Here is a 16,028-nt window from a genome sequence, read left to right as displayed (position 1 = left end):
CGTTTGATTTCATGTTTGTATATTATATCTTATTATTTATTAATTCGTCAAAAATGTGAATAGTTTAATTCATCATTTTAATGAATGTATACGTTCCCAAAAAGATATTTGTTTGTTAGGCAGTTATTTTTAAATCAACTAGACTCCCTAGTCTAGAGTGACTATGTTAAAAAAAAAAACAGGACACTTTTTTGAAATGAGTAAAAAAATATTTAATTGTCAAAACATAAAATAATAATATATAATACTTATTTAATATATATATATTATAAATACTAAGAAAAATGGAACAATCCTATTTATTTTATACCTATTTGTATTGCGTACTCGAAATGAATTATTTTAATGACACTTTGACAGGTATTTTATAATTATTCTGACGTAATAAATGTTTACGTAAATATTATAATTTTAACTTAATTTACTATTTATGTAAAAGTTTGATTAGAGGGATACAAATATTGTAGGTATTGTGTTATATATAATTATTAAAACTTGAAATAATTTGTCTTTTATATTTATTCTCTTGTAATATCAATAAATAATTTTTATTTTATATCTTTATTCTGTATGATACTTTTTACTACAGATCTGCAATTAAACTAGTTTATACTCGTGCATTATACATATTTTATATTTGAAAAGTAAACAGTATTATTATTAAAAGATTGTATACCTACATAACCATTCTATGTATCAGGAACAACAATATATAAAAATATTTGTAATAATAAATTTAGTAAAAACTGTAATAACCTAATACCTATGAATAAAATTATAATATACAATATTATATAATGTTACATAAAATAGCGACCATAGAATCATAAAAAAAAGTAAGTAGGTACCTATATTATTCCATACATAGATTATAAATATTCCACGTGGCTACTCCGTAGTTATATAAATAATAAATATATGTATTTATTTACTTTAACTGATAAACTTTACGTATCGTGTATAATATATATATATTCTCGCTGTAAATTTATTGTGAGAGAGCATACTAGTATGTAATTGCTTATAGACTATATTATAGCATGCCACAATTTAAATGATAAATAAAATATTAAGTGTAATATTTATCATATATTTTTGATTTATGTTAAAATTCTCATAGATATACAATGTACATAATAAACATAATATTAATTTGCCAAATGGCCAACTTTCAAGATACTTAGATAAAAACATAATGTACCTATTTACACTATATTGAAGTACATTTAATACGTAGATAATATATTTTTCTAACGTATGGTACTAAAGAGAAAATTAATATTTATTTGTTGAATATACACTTGTAATCTTCAAATATAATCTGTACTAGTGTAATTCATTTTTGAATTCAATCGTAGAAAAATGTAAAAACACTTAAAGAAAACCACAATTGTACCTATTATTATAATTTTGATACAACGTAGATGTGCGGTGATATTTTAATTATATTGGGTAAATGCTAAAATAACATTTTTTAAAACTTACTAAGGTATTTTATTGATAAAAATTGCAGTCTAAAATTTATTTGTAGATAAAATCTATTCGTCTTTCTTGTTTCAAAAATTCGTTGATAACTTTATCATACGTATAATTGTAGATTGTTATCATATATTCTTCTTCTTTGTGCAGGAGTTCTTTTTCACTTGAAATCAATGATAAAAAACTAAGTCTTTCTTGTCCCTGTGAAGATCAACGACAAAGTATTGAAGTTACGTTTTTAAAAATACCTATTGATAAGCGCTCGGCACAGTGTTTATAACCTCCACATAAAAACTTAGATATCTCCTTTTACCGCAACCGGTCATTATTCATTTGGACATTCCTATAAAGTATAATGATACGAGTCGGACAATCTAAAATACGAGCGCTTCTGTAAAGAAATTGCCTATACGAAAAAAAAATCATTTAATCTCTTTTGAAAAATCGATCAATTGAATACTCGAATAAGAATTAATTAATAGTTGTCATTTTAATGTATAAGTCACATTGTAATTTAACATAATAAACTGTTTTTTTCCTTTTTGATCGAGCATGCGCCATTTACCTAATTTGCTCTGACAGCACGCCACTGAATTGTATTAATTCTATAACAACGCATTGTGATAGAAATATACGTGGTCATCTGTATGACAGTGTTTATTGTGTCCTTTAAAATTGACAATATGTCAATATATACGCCTAATTCACGTTGCTCGATAAAATTTTTTATTTATATTTATAATTGTTTTTGACATTTCCATACATTATATCTAATACTATTAACATATATAATACGCAATTTATTTTTTGCTTTACGTAGGTACAACTTAACTCCGGTTCATGGCGTGAAGTTAAGTATTGTACAACGTTGTCACACTTGTAGTGTATACTCATATTTAGTAAATATACGCTGATGTTGGTATTTTATGTACATGTTACATATTATTTACAATACGTGGCTACACGTCTGCCCTCGGGCTTTCGTCTGTTGTTCTTATATATATACGAACATTGTACTCTGGTGGATTTCCACGGAATGAAAACCCAGCAGCGTGTTTGTTTTACTTCTACTATGACCCGTGTTCAACGCCTTATAGCCCCAGCCCATCCACGTCTATTGCCACGTGCTATTACGATACACGACTGCGAAGTACCCATACCTACACACACACACATATATATATATTATACAGTTGCTGAGACCGATTCGTAACGAGCCGCCTCCGAAATTCGCGGAATGTTTCATTTTTGTGCACACGTGACTCGTTTACACATCGTACAAATGTCAATACGATAACGCGTGTCACACCATTTTCGCGCAAATTTAATCATTTGATAATTATATAATATATGAGCGGAGGTCAGGTTTTGAGGGTGGGTTTGGCATATTATCGGAAATCAGCGACTTTGCTTTCCCGATATTAACCAGTCTTCGTGTTTTCTTGTTTTTATTTTTATGACGAAATGATAATATAACATACACCCGTATCACTCTATTATTAGAGTTATTATTAATTTTTCTGTATTTTTAGCTTAGAGTTGCCAGTATGGTTAATTTACAAGGTAAAATTTTACCAATTAAAGTGTTCGCAGTACATTTTACCAACTTTTTAACTTTTAAAATGTTGTGTGACCTCTTAAATGAATTTTAGTTGATTATGATGGTTAGGATTTATGAAACATGTTATTAATTTTTAGCGTAGCTGTCATTGCAATATTATTGTTGTCGTCTACCACCAAACGATGATTAACCCCATTTATACAAACATTTCTAAATAGTTCACTGTTGTGTGTTACTAATTAGTAATTACAATCATTATATAGTATTATAACTATTCATTTTTATTTGTGATTACATTTTGAATAATATTTCTATAATTACAGTTTTTAATTTTTCTGTTTCATACTAAAAAAATATACATACTGTTATTATAAGGTTACCTAACTCGTTCTCAGTTTCTACTTATCCCCATATGAACGTACATATTATGCGACTGCAGTAGTTGTGTAAAGGTACTTACGACATTTAATGTTATACTTACGACCTTTGCGATGTTTAACGGCACTCCCGAGTAACATAATAAATTATGTGTAATGATTGCTTATGTTTATTGCCACATTTTACGGATGAAACGTGAAATATGTTTATTATATTATATAAAAGATATAATGTATAATAGGTATTAGTATTTACGGACATTGCGCATTTCACAAATTTTATTTTTGTCTAGTATTTTTCGAAAACAGGTGTCCATGACAAGACAACGATCAGTCTATTTTCCGTGTATCCCGTGGTTTACGAATTAGATGCTTGTGTTGTAGTTTTTATAAAGTAACTATATTATATTCCTTTATTAATGTGGTGTGTTATCGTTGACTTGGAAATATATATTTTCATATAATACCTGGGATAGGGATTAGGTTATGTTATGGTGACATAACCCTTATACCATTTCCAAAACTTAAATGAAATTATGTCAGTGGTGGGAGCGGAAGAAGTAAAGAAAAAATTTGATTGGGCATGTATATTGATTTTGCAGTATACCTTTCTTTTATATTTTTGTTTCTTTTTGATCTAAAAATCAAACTTCAAGCATTAACTTTTAAAACGATCTATAAAAATAAATAAATATGGATATCTGTAGATAATTAAATTTTTTTATTTATTTATTAGTTAGAATCTATGTTTTAGTATAAAATATTTTATACGTTATGATCGGTGTAATAAATTAACTTTAATTCCGATGGCCCAAACCGTATTATCTAGTAAATTAATGAGATGCTTGATTAGGAGGTAAATAAAAAAATTAAGTCTTTACTGGTTTAAGTTCAAATTTATATAGTTGTAACAATGAGAGGATATAAACTCTACAGGTCCATAATATGAGGTAATAAATTATATTATTATGTAGGTATAGTAATATTATTCTTATAATATGAGAATAGCGATAACGATAACGAAAGTTCTCCCCTAAATCCACCTCAATATAAAAAAATTGTTTTTAAAAACTATTAAAGAATAATATTTGTGTATAAAAATTTAATAATTCTATTTAATTTAATTTTTTCTGTTACTATGTGATATGTTAATAGTTAACATTATACAATTATATTAAAATATACCTGTAGATATTACACTTTCGTGGTCATACATTTTCTCACATATATTTTCTTCACACTTCACTGATTTTATTTTTAAACATACTTTTCAATAACTCTTGGTAACTTTTTTTCTAGGCCTTTATTTTTCACAAATTCCTTTCATTTCCATCTCTGAATTAAGTCTCGTGCTTTTTTTTCGTAGTCTATTAATAGAACACACAAGTATACAACCCAATACAACAACTACCTCACTGTTAGTCTTGCATATCTCTTATTTTACGTCGTTTACTACACCATAATATTATGAGTATATAAGTAGTATAGGATTCTTTTTATTAGAATACACAAATTATGTAGATACGTTATATACTTGTATCAATATTTTTTTAAATCTATTACAAGTAATAACCAATTATATTTTTAACCAACCACACAAAAATAAAAAAATCAATTCTTAGACTAAATAATTACCTATTATAAGTATATAAGGTCTACTCGTTATTTATATTTTGTGCCGTTGTGCGTTGGACTTATTATTTAACATAAATATTAAATATTGTATATTATAACACGCAACAACGAATTCAGCGCAAAGGTTATGTATCGTGTAAAATGTAAAATCGTCGTGTACCTATACAGCTAAAACGACACTGAAAGTATATTATGTATATTTTACTATCTTATATATATAATATATATGTATTATGTGTATTGTGTATATACATACGGTCCGTCGTTTGATGCGTGCGTACTCGTAATTATAAACTCATGCAAATTTAAATTTGACCCACACCATATTATACTGGCTGTGGCTACGGAGTCCGAGCATAATGGTACTGTAATATATATGTATATTATATGTGGTTATATATTTAGTTAGTCAAAAACAACACCCGCACTATGGTGCGTCCCACAAGCATTCGCTTTTCACTCTTTTACAATGACATATTTTAATTTTAACAGTAGGTACCTGTGCCGTAACGCTTATACCAAATTTTGTTCTCAAAAAAATTTTCTTGCTTCTGAACCTGATATCATTTTACTGGTACATTTTTTATTTTAGCCCTCTGAAGTGTGATAAATATTATTTAAAAATTCAAAAAATGTCAAAATTAAATTAAGTATACTTAATATAATTTAAAAAATAGTCCGGGGTAAATAATTTGAAAATTTTTTTAAGATTAAAATAGGTGTAAACTCTTAGAGTCTAGGATTTATATGATACGAAAGGATAGGCCAAATAATGTGACACGAAGGATTGTTAAAATTGATTATAGAAGGAAGCGTTGAGAGGAAGACCAAGATTAGAATATATTCAACAGAATTTAAAGGACCCAACTAGGATGCGTTCATATATTTAAATGAAAAGGAAAGTGGATAATGGAGAAGAATGGAAAACGGCTATAAACCAATTTACGGATTGAAACCATAGAGAGAGAGTGAACTATAGTAACGCACTTTTAAAATTATAGAATGATCTATTATTTATTAAAATACATTTTTTCGTGGTCCATAGAATAAAGATGTTGAATTGATGTAATTTGCACAATATGATGATAGTTCTCTAAACATTTGTTTACCTGTATACTCGCTCACTGGTAATAATTTTTTTATAAATACATAATAATGAAGTTACCTATAAAATGTTACTTGTAATTTATAGTCATCATAAGACTCCTTACTTGCAGGCATTACCACTGTAAGAATTACAACTACTTTATATTCAATATTATAATTATTGCTAACTATCGACTGTATTATGTATTCTCTGAAATTATTTAATTTATATCGTCTCTTTATAACATATTGACGGCTTTTAAATTATTAATGACTAAAAAAATATGACGTTTGTATTACCTACATGAATAATTAGTTCAAGTTTATACAAATGTTTAATCGAAGTAATTACTATTGTTTGTTTAGATGAAATTAGAATGTGTAAATAGCAATCGATTATGATACGTTGGTGATGAGTTCCGCTGATATTACTTTATTTCTTTTTATTCAGGGTAAACAAATACATAAGGTATGGTCCTCCCAAAAATCGAAAATATCTTCGCAATCAAAATATTTCAATTTCAATTTGCAAATGAAAAAAATATTGATCAGTTATAAATAGTACTATAAATTTATTAAAATATTAATACAACAAAACTTTCTGAAAGTATCCTATAAGTTATAAGATATCGTTTTTAAAATATAAATACTGGATATTTTGATTATGATTTTACGGCCAATGCACATTGCACGTATATATTTTGTACATAATTTTTTTATTTATTATAATAATAATACTTCAATCATTAATAGTGTCATTGTAAAGTCTACCTTTTAGGCATTATAATAATATTAGATTAATGTATTTATAGCTATAAGCCATAATGATCATTATTAATTCAAGAACTGCAAAAGATGTATTATATCATATTATATAAATTTGACTTGAATAATATGTACGATTTATAAGTGTTAGTTGAACAGCCGTCAGGTCTTTGAATAGAATGCATTTTCTAACCAAAACCATTATTAATGGTCCAATTATGATTGGTCCTAAATTGCATTGTTTTTGTAAACTTCATTGTTTCTAAACGTTATATTCGTAACTCGTTTATGTATGTTTATATTCTAATGGCATATTCCTGAAATCTATTCTCAAATTATTATGATTAATTTTCAATGAATACAAAAATCCAAGGAAAAGAAGATTTAGATAAAAAGAAAATATTATTAGTTGAATAAATATATGTTTAGACACACTTGATTCGTATAGAATATTGTATAATTTTTAAATGTTGTAATATTGTATAGTAATTTCAAAGAATAGAGTAAAATGAATCGTATTATTGTTTTACAATATTTGTATATCAAAGATTAAATTGCGTGAATCATCCATGGTTAACTGTTACCTTAAAAAGTTATAATTAAAATGAATTTAAAAAAAACCGGTGGGCAAATATGACTACCGCTCTACATTATTGGTTTCCAGCAAGTAACTGGGATTTGTGTGTGTTAACTTTTGAATTCAATAATATATTTTTAGTGATATTATTATCATTACTATTATCACTATCATTATTGTTATTATTTTACTGTAGTTTAATTTTACGCGCTGACGCGACGCGACAACATTGTATCTTCCGCTTTGCCACATCGCAGAGTTTTAATTGTTTTTAATATTGCATTTTTTGTACATTGAATATTACTATATAAATTATAATTAGTAATTGTTAGATTGAATATTGTATTTTAACTGTAATTGCGATTTCTTTACGTTTATCGGAGGGGAGACGGTTTGTCAGCTTTAATCACTTAATATATTTTTGACTTCATAAGTGTTTTTTAGAAATTGTCATTCAAGTAATAAAATAGTTTATTTTACTATATTATTGGTATTACGGTTATAGGTTAATTTTGTTTTCGAAAAAAAAACATTGTATTTCTATATACTATTAATTTTTAAGTCAATATTATTTTACTAAAAAACAGTGTGAATAAATTCATGATATAATATAGGTCTTATCTTAAAATTAATTTACATATTTTGAAAATGTGTGTACAAGAATTCATAGGATATGGAAAGTTTTTTATCTATGAATAATATTTTTAAATTATAACAAAGTAATTAACATCATTATTCATAGTTTCAATATGTAATTTTGTTCAAATTTGAAGTTACATTCTTATAAAAATAAATTGTCTTATGTATATTAAACATATTTATTTTATATTAACTTCTTAATTATATTTTTTATTGAAATTTAGAAAAATAAAATTCTTAAAAAGTGGACCAGTGAGTGTACTACGTACATGTCTATGATTATTCCTGTATGATAAATGTCAAGTGGATAACTTTGATTTGAATTCAATGATATATCATTGTACATAAAAAATGATTCTGAGCGGAAACAGTCTGACACTCTATAATACATATAGTATATTTGATGTTATGTTTTTTAATATTGCTATTATGTAAAGCAATTTATTTTACTTTTATTGCCTGATTCAATAGATTGAATTAATTTTTGTTTGAATGTTGTTTGTTGTGACAAGTGTTATAAAATGTAATTAACATTTGATATGTATATGTAAAAACATAAAAATTCATTATCTACTTATATTTATATGATATTTTATATGTTGAGGATAATATGATAAGTTTTATTTGTAATTATTAAATACATAATTTTACATTTTAAAATTAATTTGTAGTTAAGTTTTGCTAAGAATTATGTTTCAGAAAAATTAAAAAATTTACATTCGTAAATACTAAATTCTAAATAATTACACAGTTTAAATACCTTTAAATTTATCTATGTGTAATATTACATAATATGTATATATTCACACAAATATGGACTTTAATTAATTTGAATTGTAACGAATGAAAACAGAAAATTGCTAAAACATTATAAAAAATACATAATATTTATTTTTAAATTATATTTTCATTTCAACAAATGACTGATATATTCTCGGTTCATCAAATTTAAGACTTAAAAACACATCCTTTATACAAATATAAAATATTAGACATTGGACATTATGTCACTATTTTCCATGGCCTATCTAGATAAATTATGTATCTAAATGTCACTAAGATAAATCTTAGAAATACCTTGTCATAGTTGCTAACAATGTAACAGTATAATATTGTACCTATTTATGAATTATTACTTTTAAAAATATATATAAATTTACTTTGTTAATATGATTTATAAATTTATCTAATATATGATAGGTACCTGCAAAAATTTAAAAATTTGATTTCATAATATTATTGTGAACTAATTATACACATTATAATATTATGTACAATGTATAAAAAACGAAACTTTCACTCTACAGATAGTTCTGAGGGATAGGATTGGCTCGTTTCTCAAAAAAATAGTGATATTAGTTAGTGGTTTGCTTATGATATTTTATTATTATAATTTTTTAGTTTTGTTTTTGTAAATTTCTAATAAATTCTAAAAATGGAAGTTTTATTGACAAAAATTTGTGTTCATTCTGAAATATATACCATATACTACACATCGAACTTTGAGTTTTTTTAATACATTGAAACGATTAATGAAAAATAAAATTTAATTTCTAAAATTAAAACTCTGAAGTTTACTTAATTTATGTTCATACTAAAACCAGTATTTAATAAGTATGCATATTTGAATTTTATCAAAATATTATTTTCTTTTATAGCGCAAATTGAATTCCATCAAAACGACGTAATGAACACAGCTGCTGAAGTTGCTATTCGAAGTCAAATTTAATATCACAATGGTATTTGTTGAAATTTTACAGACAGGTAAGTTATTACTTATTACTTTAGTTATTATATAGTTCCAATTGTCTATACTTTCAATGTAGCATTTTATAATCTTTACAGTTATTTAACTTTTATTGATACAAATGAGACAAGTTCATTTTTTAATATCCTGTTTATTCTTTATAATTTTTCTTTAACACATGATATTAAGCAAAGTTATATATGATATTTTGTTCGTTAAATTTTCTACTAAAAAGAAATAAAACGTAAGGGCATAATGATACGCTTTCCATTGATGTTGCGTGTATAATTTGTATCGATGCGTTACCTATAAAAATGATTTGTATAGATACATAATGTATATTTTCGTGAATTGTATTGTTATTATTTATTATAAAATAATACAAATGAAAGCAGTGGATATTTAAAAACTTCTTGAACATATTGCCAAAATCGGAAAGAATTTTTTTAGGGGGGGGCGGATATCTGGTCTTAAGGGTGCTCATGTACATCAATGACCACGTTGTAATAGATATTTCAGACACTAAATGCGTGTATATCTACATCATATACCACGTGTCGTATATATGCAGCTAGTGTGTATATATAAGCATACTACTAGTGTGCGTATTGTTCTGGCCCGGGTGATACATGGCTTCAGTCCAAGAATTGTACATATAGCTAAAAACTCATAACCCGGGCTGTTTTTTCGGTCAAAGTTAAAATAGCCTTCAACCGCGGATTGCCAGCGGTAGTTTGCACAACATAAATTTTCGCCGCCCCAGCTTAACATTATTATATACATACAACCTAATGTATTTATATTGTATATCGCTTATTTTTTAATTTACCGACCCTTATAGTGTACTTACAACTAGTGACTTTTTGGTGGTCAACTGCGTTTTGAACTACAACCGAAATTATTATATAAGCATGTGCGAGTGTGTCCACATATATTTTATGCATAACTAGTAACTACATTATATTACATATTTATTTAATTAATAATAAAATTATATGCATTCAAAATAGTGAAAAATAGTTACAAATATTATATAGTTTTATTTTTTTAAGTCAAGTGCAGATGAACACCAATATTTTTCTATATAAGTAATAAATGACGTATTTGGATATTTTTACTAATGAGAAACTTAGACGTATTTAATGCGTATTATATAAACTTAATGCTCGTAAAATAAATATTTTTTCATCTTATTATATTATTACATATAATATATTAATATATACATAGATGTAAAATGACATAATTTTATAATATCCCTACCTCAAAGTTCAAACAAATATTTATCTTTCTTTTTAAACTTTCATTAATGCAAAATATATATTCTTTTATGAAAATTATGAAAATTCAGTACTTTTAATTTCTGATAACTAGGTTTGAAATGCCTTTTACTTTAAAATTATCCAAAACTGGCTGTATATTTACATAAGTATGTTATTAAATAAAGTTATAATCTTAAAACATGTATATTTTTGTAAATTCTGAATACAATATATATTATATATATTTATTTAAGGTAAAAGTAGAAATACCAGTAAAACTTAGGATACACAAAATAGTTTGGTCAAACCATGAATGATTTTTAAAGTTAGGAAATTTACAAACGAGATTCAATAAATCGTAGGATAAACTACCAGCGTTGGTTAAAAGTCTGAAATCTTTACTAATATGTGATATTATTTTGCTTTGCTTTATACTCGTATATAAAAATAATAATAATTATTATTTAAGTATATTAAATACCTACTATATTAGCTACTACATACTAGTATATTATATAAGTACACACATTTATATTTTTATTACAAATTATTTTACTGCTGTTAACTTTGGAAAATTTCATTTTGACTAATATAAATTATAATCTGGACTCCGAATAATTTTTGTAGTTCGAACTTTTACAAACGAGATTCGTTAAATCTTAGGATAACCTAACCTACTCCTGTAAAATTTTTATCCGTGGTGAACATTCTGTTAGATACTGTCAATCATACACTGAGCATGATGTTTCAAAAAATAGTGCTTCAGAATAATGAAACTACATAATATTATATTTATAATCTATTTAAATTAATTTGGTTTTTATTTTTAGTTTAATTTTTTAATTTATGAATAGCTGACGACAAAAAATAACAATAAAATATATTTTGCATTTTTTATATCAAAAAATACAAAATAATTAATATTTAAAGACCTAATGTGCATTTTATATAGTAATTTATTAATTATATAAATGTTTTATGAAGTTTATTTAAGTCCGCGTGTGAGTATCTACGATCAAGAACGCCATGCTAATGACCTCGAGTTAAATAATAACTTTTATTATTTTTATATATACATGTATAAAACAAAGGAAAAAAAATATTACATGATTGGTAAAGATTTCGAGGTTTGACCCAACTATTTTGTGTGACCTAGGTTTTATCGGAATTCGAACATTTACCAACTGTGGTCGTTAAAACCTAGGATTTACCGGTAAATTCTAGGTTTTACCAGCATTTCCACTTTTACGTAACATAGGTAAAATACTACTTTCAAAGGATTTTAATTTAACCATATCACTGATTAAATTATAAATTAATATATAAGACATTTTAGCAAATACTAATTCTTAATTATATCTTAATAATTTATATTATGTATTTTTAACTATTCTCAGAATGCTTTATTTTTATCATTAATTTTAAATGTATACAGGGTGATAAACTAATGGTCCAATCATTCTTACCCTCGTTTTTCGCTTAAATAATAAATTTAATAAAATTCTGATTTTTAAAATGTTTAAGGTTCAAGTTTAAAAATCTACATTTTTTTCAAAGATTGAACCTTTAACTGGTAGTTTTTTGAGATATTTAACTTTGTATTAAGGATATTAGGATATGATCATAGTAGATTTGAATCATATAGGGATATATATATTTATAATAAATATCTTATTTAGGTATTTATCATTATTTTATAATTTGTAGATATTGTTCGAAAGTCTATAAAAAATACTATGTCTTATATGTATTACATCAATTTTGCATTTTTAATAACTATTATCCTTACTAAGTATATGCATTTGAATAATTGGAATACTACTTATTCAATTGTAATTGATGTGTATCAAAATCTACCTAAAAATTTTCAATGAAAAAAGTTAGTTCTCATTTATAAACATTATTACTTTCTATCATCATAGATAAAAAATACTTATAATATTATATGGTACAACAAGTTTGAATAATTTACCATATTATAGGCATTAAATTTACTTAGAAATTACAAAAATCGTAATTCGAATGCATTTGTTATAAAAAGAAAAATGGGGGTGAGCATATTTGGTAAATCATACTAGATATACTTAATCCAGTGGCTCATAATCAAATTTTCAGGTGTAATTTCTGATATCTATACTTGAGATTTTAATTATGCCAATTGTAAATATTCATATGATTTAACCACAATAAATGTCCATTGTGCTTATTATTTTTAATAATAATAATAGTTTTAAAACTTATTCTCAGCCGCATAACAAAGCTACTTTGAAATTTATAACGATCTAAATGAAACGAAATCATGAATTATTATACTTTTAAGATTCTTAAAGTTACACTTTATTATTTAATAGTATTTTATTACTTTTACTTATATTTCTTAGTTCGCATTCCATAGTAACAAAGTAACCTTTATAATTTCAAAGAGATTTTTATCCATGGTTATACATTTTTCTGTCATTATTTATTTCAAAAATTGATATTATAATAATTTAAAATTTACTTATCAATTTTCAAAAAAAATTTTCTCTTCGAAAATACTTTAAATAGATTAATAAAATTAAATCAGCATTTGTATTTATAATTATTTAAAAATGTCGATTTGCTAAATGACATTAGTAAAATTATGAATATTAGAATAAGAAAGGGTATTTAATTAGTTGGACCTTTCGTATTAACATGTTAAATATAATCTTTTAATTTTTAATTTAATCGACTGAAAATTATATTTTTTTAAGAATCTTATCAATCGTTATTGTATGTATTAATTTATAGAAAAAAAGAGGGTTAGGTTAGCAATAAGATTTAAAAGAAAAACATAAACGTACAAGTAAAAATATTGGTTACATTTTATTAATACACTGCAGCATGGTTGATGTATTAAATATATATATGTGTGTGTGTGTCTTTGTGAAAATGTGTATTTATGGTTGGAAATAGGGCTTACCGCGCAGTTAAGACTGATCTGGCAATTAGGATTTTCTACTCGTCTTCTTTTGGTTCCCAATACAGTCCCTTGTGGCTATCATTTAAGCTTTAAATAGGATTTTATCGTATTCGATCAATATATAGCAATATACATGCAAGAAAGGATCAAACTATTCTTAGGCTCTTAGGCTCTAGGCACTTATATACTTAAGATCCCTAATTGTCAAGACATTCTTTTCGGAACAATATACATTTTAGTACTGAAATAGTGAAATATGGTATAGATAAGATTTTTTTTCAATATCTGAATAGCGAATATGTTTTACTTTGTTTTAGTCTGGACATAATTCTTAACAATTATGATCTTTATAATCATTTAAGTTTTTATTGGCAATGCTCTTCAAGTATCTAACTGTTAACCTTCCTCTAGCTATATGCATATCAAAATACAAGTGAAGTATTCAAATTTCAAAGTATTTTGTAAAAATAGGTACTTATAATATTTTAATTGTTTGACTATGAACATCTTAATCGATGTATTGTTTTATATATAAATTTATTTCATAAAAGTTCCACACGTTATAAGTAAATGCGCAACTCCACAAGTCATTATTTTGATTTTTAACTTTTAAATGTATAATATAGTACCTATATGTGCAAAATAAAATAAGTTTATACATAGTTCGAGATTAATAACAAATCATTGGGACTTCATTCGTACATCAATTTTAATTTTTAAGCAAAAATAAATTTACTTTTAATTAGGTATTATAATGTATATATATATATATATAGTTGTGTTTTTTCAGTAGGTTATATGTTTTTTTTTAATTTTAATTGTTTATTAAAACCAACCAATGATAATGAATCATGATCCTCAATGTATTTTAAATCATTGATAGGTACTATTTTTGTGAGATAAAATGAATTACTTAAAAAAAAAATTAATTAGGATATTTTTAAAATAATTGTATTATTTGCAAAGTATTAGGTTTATGATTTAATACCTAAGAATTTAATAAATAAAATAATAAAATCTAATGTGTATATGTAACAATATTAACTTGTATGTAAAAAAGTTTAAAAAAATTCAAAGAATTTAAATAATATTGGTTTGCATAAACTTTTCAGTGAATCGTATATCATTGTTTTGTTTGATAAGCATTACATTTATGGGGATGGTTCAAATAATTAAAAAAATAAATAAATAAATGGCAATCAAATACAGACTTTTAATGATACAATGAGTAATATGTACTGTGGCTATATATGTAAAAAAATTTGTATTGTATAAGAACGATGTTTATTGTATTCAACGTAAATAGCTGATGGAATTGAAATACTCTGTTAAAAGGATTTACACATCACTCTGTATCGTATTATCACATCTCGTCTGGTATGGATATCAATGTTTATGTGTGGAAACGCTAGCGGAAACTCTGGTCGAGATAATACAAATGTACAATCGTTGCTAATAGTCGGCAAATAAAATGTTTGATAAAATAACGTTTGGACACTTTAGACCGAGATTCGGCGGAAATCATCCTTCTCGGACGACGACGACGACCTCCGGTTCGTGTCGTAGTTTTAAAGTTTCTCTGGGTCGTTAGACAATTCCGTTGCTTTTCCGTCGTCCCGTCGCGTCGCTGTCGTGTTCCGTGCGCGTTTCTCAAAACCCAACGACGGCCTGTTGCGACGTTCCCATGTTATACGGATACTATTAAAATGTCATATCATACTCTTTCGATGAAAAATACGGGTCGTTATATAATACATGAATATCGTTACTATTTTTTTTTTATATTTTATACTTCAAGCGTTCGAAAAACGATCTATTTATTGTATATATATATTATATACATCGTATATGCTTTTCACACGGCGATAGCGGCGTGACAAGCCTGGCGGCGGTAGCTGCGGTGGTGGTGTTAATGCAACAACATGTCACACACATCTCCAAACACCGTTTTCCGCT

The 16,028-nt window shown here is 25.5% G+C and overlaps 2 protein-coding genes across 4 annotated transcripts in view; both read left to right on the top strand.

Annotated features, from left to right (window-relative positions):
* The window catches only part of LOC114126560 (neurocalcin homolog), an 85,731-nt gene that overhangs the window by 33,296 nt on the left and 36,407 nt on the right, over positions 1–16,028 (top strand). The gene's annotated exons all lie outside the window — the stretch shown is intronic.
* Positions 1–16,028, top strand: part of LOC114126559 (neuronal calcium sensor 2) — an 82,442-nt gene that overhangs the window by 33,017 nt on the left and 33,397 nt on the right. For both annotated transcript variants that reach the window (XM_050203230.1, XM_027990534.2), the window contains exon 3: positions 9,778–9,883. In XM_050203230.1, coding sequence (XP_050059187.1) covers positions 9,856–9,883 — 28 coding nt within the window. In that variant the 5' untranslated portion in view covers positions 9,778–9,855. The remainder of the gene's footprint in view (positions 1–9,777; positions 9,884–16,028) is intronic.

Source organism: Aphis gossypii, chromosome 3, assembly GCF_020184175.1.
Source record: "Aphis gossypii isolate Hap1 chromosome 3, ASM2018417v2, whole genome shotgun sequence".
Classification (NCBI taxonomy): Eukaryota; Metazoa; Arthropoda; class Insecta; order Hemiptera; family Aphididae; genus Aphis; species Aphis gossypii.
The sequence above is the reverse complement of the archived record's forward strand: the minus strand, read 5'-3'. Positions and strand labels throughout refer to the sequence as shown.